Source organism: Pimephales promelas, chromosome 12 (genome assembly GCF_988280905.1).
Source record: "Pimephales promelas chromosome 12, fPimPro1.hap1.1, whole genome shotgun sequence".
NCBI classification, from domain to species: Eukaryota; Metazoa; Chordata; class Actinopteri; order Cypriniformes; family Leuciscidae; genus Pimephales; species Pimephales promelas.
In genome coordinates this window covers 27,608,132-27,622,987 of record NC_142780.1, presented here as the reverse complement: position 1 = coordinate 27,622,987, position 14,856 = coordinate 27,608,132, and the positions used below count along the sequence as shown (strand labels likewise).

The following is a 14,856-nucleotide window of genomic DNA, read 5'->3' as shown; positions in this document are numbered from 1 at the left end:
CAAATGCAAATTTTTGAAAACGATACCATTGCTGTCTCAATATTGTCATGTAAACTCCAAAAATGCTGACATTAGTATTAAGTGTTCAGTCTAAAGACGTGTAGTGTTTCTTTACAAAGTGACATCGTCAACTACTGGCGACATATACAGCGCTTATAGTCATTTTGCTAATCCATTTGTAAAGAGATCGTTTGGACAACGTTGTCACCTGTACGCGAAAAGCAAAGGAAAAACTTTACCGTTTTTTGTTCTTGTGAAAACGTACTCTTAAAATGTACTATAGTAGTATTTAATCAAAGGATGAGTCTATATACGTGTGAAGCCCTGAATATTTACTGACCCTGGAAATGCCCAATTACATCATCAGAGGATCAGTGCATTGCGGATGTTCTCAGTAGTCAGACTTGACTTTGGTTAAACTTCTACAGCTTTCCTTGAGATCATTTGTAAAGATCTTATATAATAGCAAAGCACTGACATTTCACGGCTATGTATAATATAATACAATGATAATGACTCGCCACCATATTGCAGCAGAAGAATCGCAAAGGAACAGCCTGCCGCCTTTGTTAGTCATTTAGGTTGAACTCTCTGTCAGCCTGAAGGTTGAAGAGGTGGGAGTTGGTCACTAAGAGAGGGCCACATTGATCTGCTAATTTCTCGACTTGCATATGCATGACATCGATAAAGGCCCGAGGCGTGTTATTATTTTTTGCAATGTGTTGGATGACTCATTGTATTCTCCCCTCTCAGAATTAGCACATCCAATACATCTCGGTCCAGCACAATGCCACCCCGAGAACATCATCTGCTTTGCAAGGTTGTTGTCGACCCACTCACTAAGGATATCATTGTCTATTAGGTCATAGAGTGGCTTGTAGTTGGGAGGTTTTTCTCATCTGTTGACAAGATGTAAAGCATAAATTATCCTCTTAACTCTATCTGCACCTCAGATGTATATTTTTCCCTGAAATTAAGTCTAAAGTTTATTCAATTCTAAATGTAATACATTTTTAATGAAGTTTGCCTTATTAAAAAAATAAGCCCCTTACCATTATTTCTTTTAAAAATGTAAATAGTCTTATTTGACATTTAGATTAGATAAAGTACAATCAAATTTGCTTTGCATTTCCTAAAAATGTACAAGTCAGTTCCCACATGATTTCCTATGATGGAGAGAGAGGAGTCTCCTATAAAGGCAATGGATCCAAATCACATTAAGTCAAAGGATCAGCATGACTCATTCAAGACGGGATATTCCCAGTTTAAGGCGTTTACTTGGAAATGTTTCACTAATCTAAATTCTCTGGAGGATATGTGCTGTAAAGTACTTCTGATTTGAAGACTTAGTCATTTCACAGTGGCTTTAATTATTTAATTTTTTTTTATTTTTTTTTTAAATTTGTTCAAATAGAAGTCAGCACTCTGTGTAAGTCCTTTAAATTCTTGAGACTGAAATGGTTAGATTAAGGCAAAAAACTAAATATGTACATCAGTGGAGACATTTTTCCGCCAATCAATGAAGATTAAAATAATCTTGACCACTGTTTTAAAAAAAGATGGGTCTCAGGTTATTTCCAATGCTTATTTCCTTTGTCACAAGACTAAAATGTTAAACAAGAGGGAAAGACACATACTTCTTTCTCGAATTCCTAGTATAGGATTTGCAGCTACAGTTGTAATCGAAATTATTCAACCCCCACTGCAAATCAGGTTTATTGGCAACATTTTTGCAATTAACAAATCAAACAAAAGTAATTGAAATAGCTCAATACAACAAATGTTTCAAATGGTTTCCCCAAATTTAACTGAAACATTCAATGACTTCTGCAGTCTTAATTGTTTAAACCCCTGAACACAATCCCTCACAACAGCACAAATCTGCAAAACAGGTGTTGTCTTAAGCAAGGGTTGCATTAGTTGTACCAGGTTTGTTTGACCTACAACACATGAAATATCTGAACTAGCTAGGTTTGTTGAGTGTCACGTTTGACTTCATGCTGGAAAAACATGTCAAAAGAATGTCCAAAAATTTAAGAGAAGGTATCATGGCCCTTCACAAATGAGGAATAGGATACCTTTGGAAGCATAGGTCGCAAGTTCAAAGAGGAACAGTGCATGGTTAAACTATCTGGACGGGGCCGAAAAAATAAGCCATCAACGGCTGCAACCAGATTTCTGAGAAGGCAGGTTCAGGAAAACCTTGAGTCTAGGCCTGTCGCGATAGTCGATAAATCAATTAATCGCACAATAAAAAAAACTTAACTCGATATTTTTTCCGGATGCGATAATTTCCATTTCCATTTGCATGCTTTTTTGTTTTCCTCGTCTCTCTCTCTCTATCCCTCTCTCTCTACCAAAGAGACTGGATGACAACTCTCGGTTCCTCAGCGTGAACTAGAGCATAGATTCTCTCGAGCCCGAACTTGACTCGACCAAGCCAGACACTATCCTCATAAAAATGGAAACACCTTAGAGCCCAGAGGGTTAAGTATGATGGTGGCTCGGTGATGCTCTGGGGGTGCTTTGCATCCTCTGGTACTGGAAACGTACAGTGTGTTAAAGGCAAGAAGGATTCATTGAAGTATCAGGAAAACCTAAGAGAAAATATCATCCAGTCAGTGAGGAAGGACCTTCCAACAGGACAAGATTCCTTGAAGATTCTACAGTGGCCATAACAGTCACCTGACTTGAACCCCATAGAAAATATCTGTTGGGATTTGAAGAAGGCGGTTGCAGCCCGCAAACCCAAGAATATTATTGAACTGGAGGCCATTGCTCATGAGGAATAGGCTAAGATTCCTCAGAAATGCTGCCAGAAGCTGGTGTCTGGTTATAAATCTTGTTTTCAGCAGGTCTTAACAGCAAAAAGGGTGTTCTACTACAGCCCATTCTCACCCCCAAGGCGTCACTTAACTGACGCCTTGGGAAGCATTTGGACATGCTTCAATATCTGACGCTTTAGGCGCCCTTTAGCGTCAGTCAGATGACGCCCTAGGATCGCGTGTACCCTACCCCCACCCCACACCTAAACCTAACCGCGTCCTCTAACTGACGCTTACCTTTAGCGTCAGTTAGATGACGCCGTAGGATCGCGTCATGTAAGTGACGCTAAAGGGCGCCTAAAACGTCAAATATTGAAGCATGGTCAAAGGTGACGCCTTGGGGTGAGAATGCGTTGTCTACTAAGTACTAAAGATGCCATGAAGGGGTTGAAAAATTTTGAGAAATTTCAATTACTTTTATTTTATTTGTTCTTTTACAAACAGCTGAAAGTCTGTGCATTGTGTTAATAAACCTGATTTGCAATGGAGGTTGACTCATTTTGATTACAACTGTTTATAAGGAGCTTTGCATCAGCACATTCAGATCTAAATTATAGCATAAAATCTGGATGATGTTACAGACTTTCCCCTTATTTTTGCTGACCATAGTGATGGATGCAATGAAAGTGTGAAAATAGAAAAAGCAAGAGGTTGCAAGCAACCATAATGAATAAATTACCCACATAAATAACGTTGAACTTATTTTAACAGCAGATAAATGCAAAATAATTATTTCATACATTAAATTTTTTCTGCTATGTCCTAGTAGTCAATCAAGCCTGGATCTTCCTTTAGGCAATTGTGAGATAAAGTTTAACAACACAATAAAAAAAGACACAACAGCAATATATGAAGTCACCATTTCAAACAAATCTTATCAAATAAATCAAATTAAGTGAAAAATATAATAACATTTAAGAAATAGTTCCAATTGCAAGATACAAAGTGACATTGTGAGAGAAAAAAAATTACAAATGTCATATGAATCTGAGGAATAATTCCAATTGCAAGATATATCTACAAGGCAGAAACAGACTCCCATAACAAGCAGTGCAGTGCTATTCTTATTATTCAACACAATGGGATCCATTACAAATTACACTTGAGATTGAGGAAACATATACATTGTCATGAGTACTAATGACTCATGACGATTTATCTGTTGAAATGAAATGTTTAAATGATATATAAAAACACTGCTGTGATTTTTACAATCATAATAGTGAGTCATGTTCATGACTCACAGTACAGATTGGCAGTGCTGATAACAAACCCCGTTCTTGTTTGCACTCCGGTAGAACCTTGCCATCAAACAACTCCTTAATAACATCTGACTCTTGACTAACAACTCCGAATGTTGTTTGTTTTGAATGTGTTCTTGGCGTTCATATTGGAACTACACATCCTGTTTGATTGCTCTGGTCGGGTGTTTCCAGGGGGATTGTGGAAGAAGACAGGAAGATCAGAGACATAGCTACAGGTGACAGAGTCTCACATAAAAGCAACATCTCCAGAGAACGACAGGAGGGGAGGGAATAGAATAGGAGCGAAATTGAGCAGACTTAAGTCTGTAACACAGTAGTGTGTATGTATGTGCTAAAGTCACATACCAGCTGAGCCAATCTGAGCTGCTGTTGTACTGCAAGTAATATTGAACACAATTCCTACCATTCAGTCAACACTTTTAATCATCAGTACATCCTTGGGCTACCTCAGATGAACTGAAAATTGAGGTTTGAAGGGATCTGGAAAAAGTTTAATCAAATGAAACTCTTCCAATGAGAGTGAACATCACTAGAACTGTCATCTCATTATCAAGGAATCTGGATTCTTTTAGACATCTTGTTTATTTTTTAAGAACCAAATTTAAGATATCACCTGGGAAAAAGTAGGGTTAAAGGAATAGTTCACCTAAAAAAAGACAATTCTATCATCATTTAGTCTCCCCAGGTTGCTATTTCTTTCTTGTGTGGAACATGAAAAAAAAAAATCAGATAAGGCCATCCTTAAAAATATTTTGGTTTGCAGTAACAGCAATTTTTTTTTTAAAAAGGGTCGGTAGGTAGGTCTATATTTTTTTTTTTCCAGGATTCAGTGTAAAAAAAAAAGTAAAATTTTGGTCATGGTGATCATGAATTTTTTTTTTTTTTAATTGCATACTGTGACGTCACTGACTGGGTCTTCAAACTGTGCATCCACCACTAGGTGTTATTGCAACCTACAGCCGGTTACGTTTTTAGGCCAGTCACAAAATGAATAAATATCTACTGTATTTGTTATGCAGCAGTGTGCAGGCTTTTTTTCCCCAAATACATGAGATATAAGCAAAAACAAGTACAAACACATGGTGAAACAAAGAATACAATTAAACAAAGATACAAATTAGCCTATATACACAGTGCTTTAATTTCAGAAAGGTCTAAAATTAGCTACTTTTCAGTTAAGTGTGTTGCGCTGTCTGAAAAGAAATTTAATTTAGTAAATCAAATGTAAAATGACACTGCATGGTTTATCATAGTTAGATTAATGCTTATTAAAGTTTAAGTTAATAATTCAAGAGCTGCGAGTGATTTTTCTCTGCCTTTTGTTGTGTTTGATTCCCATTACTGGCTCAATCGTCACATGTTTATTAGACTACTGCCCCTTTAAGACCGAGTGCGGATGATGCTGATGCACCACCATATCCTCCCAACTATTCACATCCATTTAAGAAATAAACTGTGTTTAAATGAATCTCAGAGCAGGTCATTTTAGATTTTATGTATTTGATAGTTTAGCTGCGCACATGAAGCCCAAAATGAGGCTATAGCCTACTTTTCTTGTCCCGTTGCAGTGCATTTCGGAGCACGCATCACCTTGTGAACAGCGTCTCTTGCGCAGACTTTTGTGCTTTTAATAGCTCTTTTAATGATTGAACACGTACGCAGTTTAGCAACAGTACAGACTGCATTTTACAACAATTACCGATCGTGCTGATTCTGACGGTACGTTTGGGTTTTAGGAAGAAATGACAGCGCAACGCTGTGAAGGGAAGGAAGTTGCGCTATAGACAGAATGCGTCTGTAATGGTTTCATCTCAAATATCTTTTTATAATCTTTGAAAGCGGAAATCTAAAATACAATTAGAATAATATCCCAGATCTAAAGTGTAGGTAACCACGTTCTGTCCTCATTGTCATTAAGCAGGGCTGTCATGTTGTTCGCGCTGTGGCTCCGGGTGAGAGATCGCTCTCTCTCTCTTCTGGACTGGGAATAGCAAAATTGCATCAGACAAATTGTTTAATATTATTATTATATATAGAAATGGATGATATTCAGCCCATTTAATACCGGGTTTACCAAGCGGGAACACTGAATGAAACGAAGCGAACGTAAGCCTTATAGACAGTGTGACACGGGTAAACCAATCGTGTAAACATAATCAGATGACTATGACGCCACGGGTTTTTATTTAAAAGAAAGAACGTAGCCTAGACATAAGCAACTTTCACAATACTAACTAAAATATCATTTTATGGAATTTGAATTAGTCGTTTGAAGAGTAAAAAAAAAAAAAAAATCGGTCGGTCTGAACGCAAGTTACAACCGGCAAGTCGGTCGGACTAAAAGGGAAAAAAAAATAAAAAATTGGGTCGGCCCTAAATTGACAGGGTCGGTCGGGTTACGGCAAACAAGAATATTTTTAAGGGTGGCCTAATGTAAAGCCATTATTTTTCATTACATAAAAGTGAAAACTGTTGAGCTATCACAGAATGATGTCAGAATTTTAATTTTTGGGTTAAGTATGACTTTAAATGTCTTGCTAAATGACAAAGGAAGTATGCATCTATATTCCTTCCAGGCCAGATCTTTCAACCTCTTGATCGACAGGGCTGCACGTTCTGTATAGCACAAACCACATTGTGGTTACATAAACTTAAAACGAGGGCTGGTTTGTATGTGTCAGGAAATTCTGACAGTTTATATCTGGCCTGCTAGAAAATGAAGTGGTGAGAAAAAGGGCATCAAAGAGCTCCTCATTCACATGCAATCACACATGCAGTCTCACTCTTTATCTTACTGTCACGGGGATGTCGAAGAGCTCATGAGAGAAACAAGGAGAACAAAGAGGAAGAAGTGGCCTCTCTGGACTCTGAGATATTAAAGCCTACTCACCTGTTTCCTGTCCTTTTGTGCAGAAGGAAGCAAGGCCCTCGAACGATCTGCAATTTTCTGTCAGAGAAAAGAAAAAAAATTACATTAATATGCAAATAGTGCCAGACATGTGACAGCAGCTGAGCTATTGTAACACAATACATGGGAACTATTGTAACACAAAATGTATTTGATTACAAACAATCTAAAGTAAAGACACTTATTCAGCATGCTCAAAAGAGTTATCTCTCTCCCTGGGGAAAAGAAAGCAATTGTTTAACTTTATGAGAGGATATATACATATAAAACCTATTTTTGGGTATGTTTTTTTTTTTTTTTTTTTTGTCTAAAATTATAATGCCGTTAAACGCTAAATAATATTTCACAGACTGTCACTGGAAGCTAAAAGGTAAAAAGTATCTAGCTAGATGCCATTGAAATAATTGTGTGACTACTAATTTAAAATATGTAATGAACATCTAGTTTGTATTTTACTTGTCGGTAAATAAATATATTTTAGTAAAAAAAAAAAAACTTAAATGTCACATTTAATATAATGGGGGTAATTATAACTACTAAATATGATATTATGATCTGTTAATGACATATTTGGCACATATAATGTTTCTAAAATGATGGAAATAGTAAAAAAAAAAAAAATGATACAAATATTCCCCAAAGCTCTCACAGTCTTAGGGTATGTTTACACAGAAACGATCTGAACAGAAAACGCTAAAGTGGCATTGCGTCATCAATTTTAAATTTGCGTTTAGACGTGCGTTATGAGTGGGAAATCTGCGTGCATATGGTGACGCAAAAGTGAAATTCGATGTAGTACGCACTCCAGGCGGCTAGGTGGCGATGTAAAGCACTGCCACACAACAACACCAAGTCCGTGCGCCTGTGTACAGCCTTCACTTTCAAACAGACTTTTGCATTTTTACCCTTTAGACGGGAAAGCGACCGTGGAGTGTTTTTAAGATTTCCACTCTGGAGGGTGGTTTCACTTTTGTTGTGTTTTTAAGCCCCAAAAACTCTGTCACCGTGTAAACGAAAGGCACATCCAATATAATATTTTTAAGTTTTCACTTGCGAGCGTTCTCGTGTAAACAGGGCCTTAATCGCATGTGTTATTTGTGAACAAATAAATGAAGACCAATATTTCATGTGTACCTTCTGCAGGTCTCCATATCGCTGTACAGAATCCGATAGCTCTGTTTTGAGTCTCGTCAGACGAAGCCTGTCTTGCTGTTGGAAAACAAAATGGCATACATTTTTTAAAAGGACACTTAATAACTTTCATTAAACACTTTTATAACATTTTTTTTTTCGTTGCACATGACAGTGGAATGTCTCTCTACCATGTTCAGATGAAACCTAAATCACTGGATATACATTATAAAAGGAATATTGTTCCAGTAACGAAAGATACATTAGAGATTTATAAAAGTCAAAGAAGCATGACTTTTACCCGTGAAGATCCGCTGATGATGTCAGTGAGTTGTTTAACAAGCTGGCTTGTGCTCGTTATGACTTTATTGGTTTGCTGCTGTGTGGAATGTCTGAAAGAAAGGGAGAAGGGGATAGGGATAGAGAGAGAGAGAGAGAGAGAGAGAGAGAGGTGAAGAGACAGGTAATCATGCTTTACAAACCGCAGAAGACGATTCAAAATGATTCATCAACTATCCCAAGGTGCAATGCTCTCCAGGCTGGGCTAGTTTTACAGCCCTATTGGACGGATAAGCCTCAAACAATTAAGTAAATCAATATTAATGACTGTGTGACAGCGGAACAACATTGTGAGGGACTGTGTGTCATGACTGCAGAGCTCAGATGATGTCAGGGAGGCTTTAGGCTCCAGAAAGAAGTCAATCTGCCGCGCCGGAGGAGAATCAAAGGATTAAACGTTGTTTACAGAGACAGCAAATCAAACGGAGGAAAGGTATACAGCACAATGAGAGGTTTTCTGTACTGAATGCATTAACAGAGCAGATGGAAATCAAGACTGCATAAATTGGGTTTATAGAGGGCAATATTTAAAAATTTATGACTGCACAAAAGGAAAGAAAAGGAAAAGACTGGACCAATGCACAGGCATGTCTAACATTTGCTCAGAGCTCCAGACCAACAGGGGGCCCTGAAGGGTTAAAGAAACAGTTCATATTTACTGGACTTCATGGTTGTGAGACATTCAGAATTTAATTTGGAATGACTTTAGGTGTCTCAGTCAGCAGGGATCAGGGATTCAGCCATTTTAAAAGCAGTTTCAATTGCAAAATCCATCCAGTGCACTGAAACGTTGCAATGCAAAATGTACGTAAGTGATATCCAGGGAGCATTGATGATCACTATGTTTCCTTATTGTAAGTTCTAAAGTATGAAACCTAAATCACACAAGCCAACTCACTACACCTAATGACAAGCATTATATATATATATATACAACCATTATTGAATTATGTCAGCATACACATACATTGCTACACAGGTAATGAACATAAGCTAGCTAACATTTTTGCTTACGGCTGAAAGGTTGTTGGTCCTTACTGTCCTTACCAGTGCCCGAATTTGTGTACACAATGTACTGGTTGACGACCTAGTAAGCTAGGGCATTGAATGAGACGCACCCTTTGTCTCAATTCCAAACATTGAATTGAATTTGAATTGACATAGCAAACAGGATTCAGAAATGCAATTAAAATTAGAACAGAAATATAATTAAAATAAACTGAAAATTCTAAAAAAAAAAAAAAAAAGATATATTACTGTAATTCTTAACTAGACAAGTAAAATGTCTGAGTTTTTAGCTGACAAAGACTTCTTTGAAACTTTTCAAGTTTAAAAAGCCTTGAGGTTTTAAGGTTTATAGGCTAGACAGACAGACAGACTTCCCAGAATGCATTACCCCTGCTGAATTTCTTTGAGATGACAAAGCAGTCAGGAGAGTTAGTAGATAAACGTTGGAGGATTTGAACTTGAAAAACGGTGTGTACTTATGTCTTTCCACGGCTAAAGCAACATTACTTCTTAGGTTCATTCATGTTTCACTGTGTGAGAACATGGTGTATGGTGTGAGAGTTGCGTAGCTTGTCGGACATAGCAACAGTAACTAATGGGGGCCGGTCTTTGTGAAGGATCAGTTGGTTCCTCTTTTTGTCATTACATTCCAAAATCAAATTCTACTTCCTGTGGAAGTTCAATGTGGCCAGTTCAGTTCATATTCACATTCATGAATTAAAGGGGAGACAATTCTTCAGTTCTTCACCGCTACACTTTTGTATGTTTAAAACATATTATTGTTTTATGCCAAATAACAGAGCAACAGCAAGTTTTTAAGATTTCGCGAGCTAAAAACATTCGATTTGATGCACATTGAATCACTGTCCATTTTAAAGCATTGACCAATCAAAGCAATCAGGGGGTGGGGTTTTCACTGTATAGGAGTTCATGCGCCCATAAACACACCTTCGGTTAACTTTCTGTTATGCTCCGTCTAACCATTTTTAATGCTAGAATGCATTAAAGACATTCATGAGACATTCATGTCCTCAACGTAATAATCCATCTCTGGAATTGAGGTGAAAAAGGAGGAAGTGTGGCCCGAAAGAGACTGGATAGCAGGCAACAGTGAGAGTATTAAAGACATTGAAAACTTGAGCCTGGCTATACGTTATTTCCACTTCTGAGCTAGATGGAAGATAGAGGGAGGGGAAAGGGGCCAACGAGTCAGAAGCTCGTGAACAAATATAATCTCCTGATAGAAATTCCGTTTTCTCCTCATGCGGAGCGAGGGGTTTGGATAAGGCCATTGATTTAGTGTCTGTGCCCTGCTCTGCCTGATCCCTTTCTTTTAAAACCCAAACCAAGACCACCGGCCAGAGCACCTCCTGCTCTCTAGAGATATGTGGCGGAAAACGCGGGCACACCTCCCACTCAAATATTGATTTAAAAAGCAAGGAAGGAAACGAGGAGAAAGGCGTCTGGCAGAAACATCTCCTGTGCATTCGTTATAGGTTGGGGCATGTCACTGTCGTTCTCAGTCCACGAGAGAGAAACGAGACCAGTCGAGCGGAAAAGCACCTGTAACAAAAGAGGCAGCAGCAGTCGTGCTGTGTGAACAAAAAAGGCAGAGGTCCACAGTGAACGTTCTAATCACACGCCAGAGAATAGGGGAACGTGGCTGAACAGTTCAACCATAAAGCTTGACTTTGGGTACTTTTTTTTTACATGATCAGTCCTTTTGAAGGCTGAAGATGAGCAATGATTCACTACTCTACAGTTCTGAAAACATGGACACAATATAACCGGCTTATTTTAGAGTATAGGATTTTTTTTGTTTGAAAAAAAAAATGCCCAGACGTGTACGGTGTACTACAACGATGACTGAAATCTAAAAACGTTTATTTTTCTCCATCAATAATTTTAATCTGAGAACCCATGGCATTGCTAAATAGGTTGGTGTTGGGTTTTATGGCACATTTGATAGTGCCTTGTTGGATGTATCAGTGGGTCATTCCCATGCGTGGTGAAGTAATAATTGATAAATCTCCAGCTGACAGGTCATCACCAAGCGTGCCGCACAAGCCCTCAAAAGTGAAGCCAAAACGTCTTGATCACCCCCCTGTGATCGGTCCTAGTATAGGTCATAAACCCCGCCTCTCCCATGTTATTCAATGGGACGTGAGACCAACTAAACAATTAAATTACACTTCACATATCCTTTTTCCAAAGATAGTTTCTGTCATTTACTGTAGTTTCTATCACGTTGATGTAATTTCAAGTGTTCGTTTTTAAAATAAGTTTGTTTTTAGTTAAAAACGGCGCTCTGACATCATGGTTGGCAGCTGTGATTGACAGGTTCTCAGTGTGAGGTAGTCACTGAAGCACCAGCGGACTTTTTTTAATAATGTTGATTATGTGGCAAGTAGTTGTGTTGACCTTATTTTAACGAGGTTCTGCAATCAGCAGACATCATTGGAGAAGAACGAAGCAGACAGTAGCCACTTAATGAAAGTACGGGGTGTGTGCTTGCGTTTGATTCAGCGGCTTTACTTCCTGCTCACGACTGCGCATGTCTGGTCCCGAAAAGGGCAAGTGCGCAGACTCAAGTTCCAAGATGTCAGCGTCATATCGAGACACTGGCGGCTTCAGTTCTCTCTGATGGTCATCACTCGGCACAGTTTGAATACTAAAAGAATAGTTCACTCAAAAATGAAAATGGACTCTCCTGTGTTTAAACCACTTCCGGTTTACTTCCCACCAAAGCAATAAAAATGTAGCAGCTATGAATTGTTTTATAGCTAAACAATAATGCCTTGGTTTAGTCACCACAGTACAAATAAAGCCCTTTGAAATGTCCATGACTCAACCTCATTATATTGCACACTGTGATCCACTGAACACCTTCTATACGCCCTCAATTACAGCTTCCTGTGTTTCCCCAATGGTTTGTGAAACGCAATATGGCCTACACAATCTCAAGGGTAGACACGCAGCAGTGGAAAAGTTCTGTTATTACTCATCCCACATATTCAAACCCAGTAGTTTATTTTCCCAAACATTGTTTAGTCATGGTCTGATTTTAGCATGTTTCGTGTCCGTCGAGTTGGCAGAGTAGAATATGAATCTTCCTCTGCTTTGACTGGCTAAGGCCATCTTCAATCTGAATCCCTGTAGGGCTGAACACATAGACTGAGTCACTTCTACAGCTCAGGTGATTTGTTACTTGCTAAATGAAGTTTAACGACTGAATCAATGAAAAGATGCAACAGTCGAAGTCCAAGGTCAAATAGACGCAGAATCAGTCAAACATTTGAATGATGGTAATGAAATAGAAGCCATAGAAAATTTTCAGATGTCCACTTCTGGCAAAGTTCACACACACATGTTTGTGTTTGAGCTTAGGAGATAAATGTCTGTTGGGGCAAATTGTCAAATGTGTGTTCTAGTAACACTATTTCGATAGTCCTTTTTAGACATTCTACTAAGCAACGGAGCAACTACATGTCAACTAATTCTCATTGGTAGGCTGTCTGATATTAATATTTGCTATTAATTTATTTTGATGGTCCCCCAACAGACATTCTACTGACTACAAGTAACTTTGCTAGTGTAACCGAAGCCAGCTAGTAAAAACTGTGAGAGTAAGTCTCACTCGCCTGGTCTCAAGAGGCGCACTAGGGACTGACAGTGTAAGCGAGCCGATCCGATACTAAATTGTGACTTGAAAACATTTGGTCAGAGAGAATCGTCACCATTCACTGCGTCAGATGGAGTATCCAGAATAACCTCGCCATTTTTAAATAGTTTGGCAAAACTATTTTGAATCTTGAATCTTCTGCTCGAGTTCCAATTTTTCAACTTGCGCGGAACACGTTCACGGCAAACGTGTCGCCCAATTTTTTTTAAATTTTTTTTTTGCATATAATATTCATGTTTTAAAATATGCTTAAAAGAGAACTTCATTATTGCTCATACACATGACTGCACTTTGTTATACTAGGCACTGTTAATGCTGCAGTGAAAAATTATGAGAGCACATTTATGATGAGTACTCAGTAAAAAGGTCGGTTTGGGTCATATAGCCTGAGTTTAAGTGAACCATGTCCTTAATTATGCTATGCTTTATATGAATCATACTGCACCATGAAAGCATTCATAATCTAATAAACACTGTTCTATTTTTTGCCTTCTATAAATCCAGCTCTCTTTCTGTGAGTTTAACAAGTCTAGGGATAAACATAGCACCTATTATCTCTTACAGATACAGTACACACAACTACACACAAAAGACCAGTGAATATCCTATATTTTCCATCCTTTCTTTTGGGAATAGAGTTGTCAGCCAGTAATGTACTGTATATAATCAAGTGTACTCTAAGATCTACCCTTCTTCTTGCACTGCATCGTACTTAAACTTTGCCGTTGTGATGAAAACCAGTGTGCATTTATTTTTCCTGTCAGCTGTACATGAAATCTGCTTTCAAGTGTGTGAGGCATTATTTCCTATGACTGTGATGAATGTAAAAGTATCAGGGGTCCAGACTAACTTTTTAACTAAGAGCACAGTGGCCCTCAACTGAAAGTTTTAGGGGCACTGGTGCACAACCAGAAAATTTAGGAGTACACACCGTAAACCAACACACACACTAACCAAATATTCACATTTCTACTAATTTCCAGTGTATTACCAATAAATACTTTGACGATAGATGCAGAAATTACAATGCCTTTGCACTCTGATTTAACGTTAAAACCTCATGTCCTCTAAAAGCAACCGGCAGTGGCGTTGGCTTTTGATGTTTTAACATGTCACCGCATAATCTATGCTTGAGGCTAAGATTGTGTTTAACTAGCGTATTGTCTATAAAACTCATGGAATTCATCTCCTTACAGTACTACCTTAACCAGTTGAATTCTCGCTTACTTAAGCTACTTTATGATTTGCTGTATGTCTGAATAAAAGAAATAAAAGTTTACTATCTATACCATATTGCATAGCATCATATTTTTAATCCATTGCATCGTATATTACATTGAATCGCGCCGCATCATAAGAGTCGTGAATCATATTGCATAGCATCGGTAGCTGCTTATATGTAGCCTATGTATCGTATCGTTGGCTATGCATCACGATGCGTATTAGGAGATGCACACCCCATGGTATACACATCTTGCACTCTTTGTAAAAGAACTGAGTGTCCACAGGTTGACCTGCCCACTGAGCAGAGAAGATGTAAGGCTAATGAGCAGGAAACAATTATCCCATCGTAACGTGCCATTAAGCACTGATCCCGACCTGGGGTAATGACGCATACTAGATCAGACATGTTGACGGACACCATCCTGACATTTTCAGGTAAGGCAAAGTTTGTGCAATGATGCCGAACATAATCAA

The 14,856-nt window shown here is 38.3% G+C and overlaps 1 protein-coding gene across 5 annotated transcripts in view; it reads right to left on the bottom strand.

Annotated features, from left to right (window-relative positions):
* tsnare1 (T-SNARE Domain Containing 1) overlaps positions 1-14,856 on the bottom strand; it is a 195,124-nt gene that overhangs the window by 123,980 nt on the left and 56,288 nt on the right. For all 5 annotated transcript variants that reach the window (XR_016145770.1, XR_005618517.2, XM_089117884.1 and 2 more), the window contains 3 exons: positions 8,431-8,521; positions 8,133-8,207; positions 6,981-7,037 (listed from right to left, as the gene is read on the bottom strand). Coding sequence is in view for 3 of the 5 variants with exons in the window: in XM_089117884.1 (XP_088974010.1) it covers positions 6,981-7,037; positions 8,133-8,207; positions 8,431-8,521 (223 nt within the window). In the remaining 2 variants the exon portion in view is untranslated. The remainder of the gene's footprint in view (positions 1-6,980; positions 7,038-8,132; positions 8,208-8,430; positions 8,522-14,856) is intronic.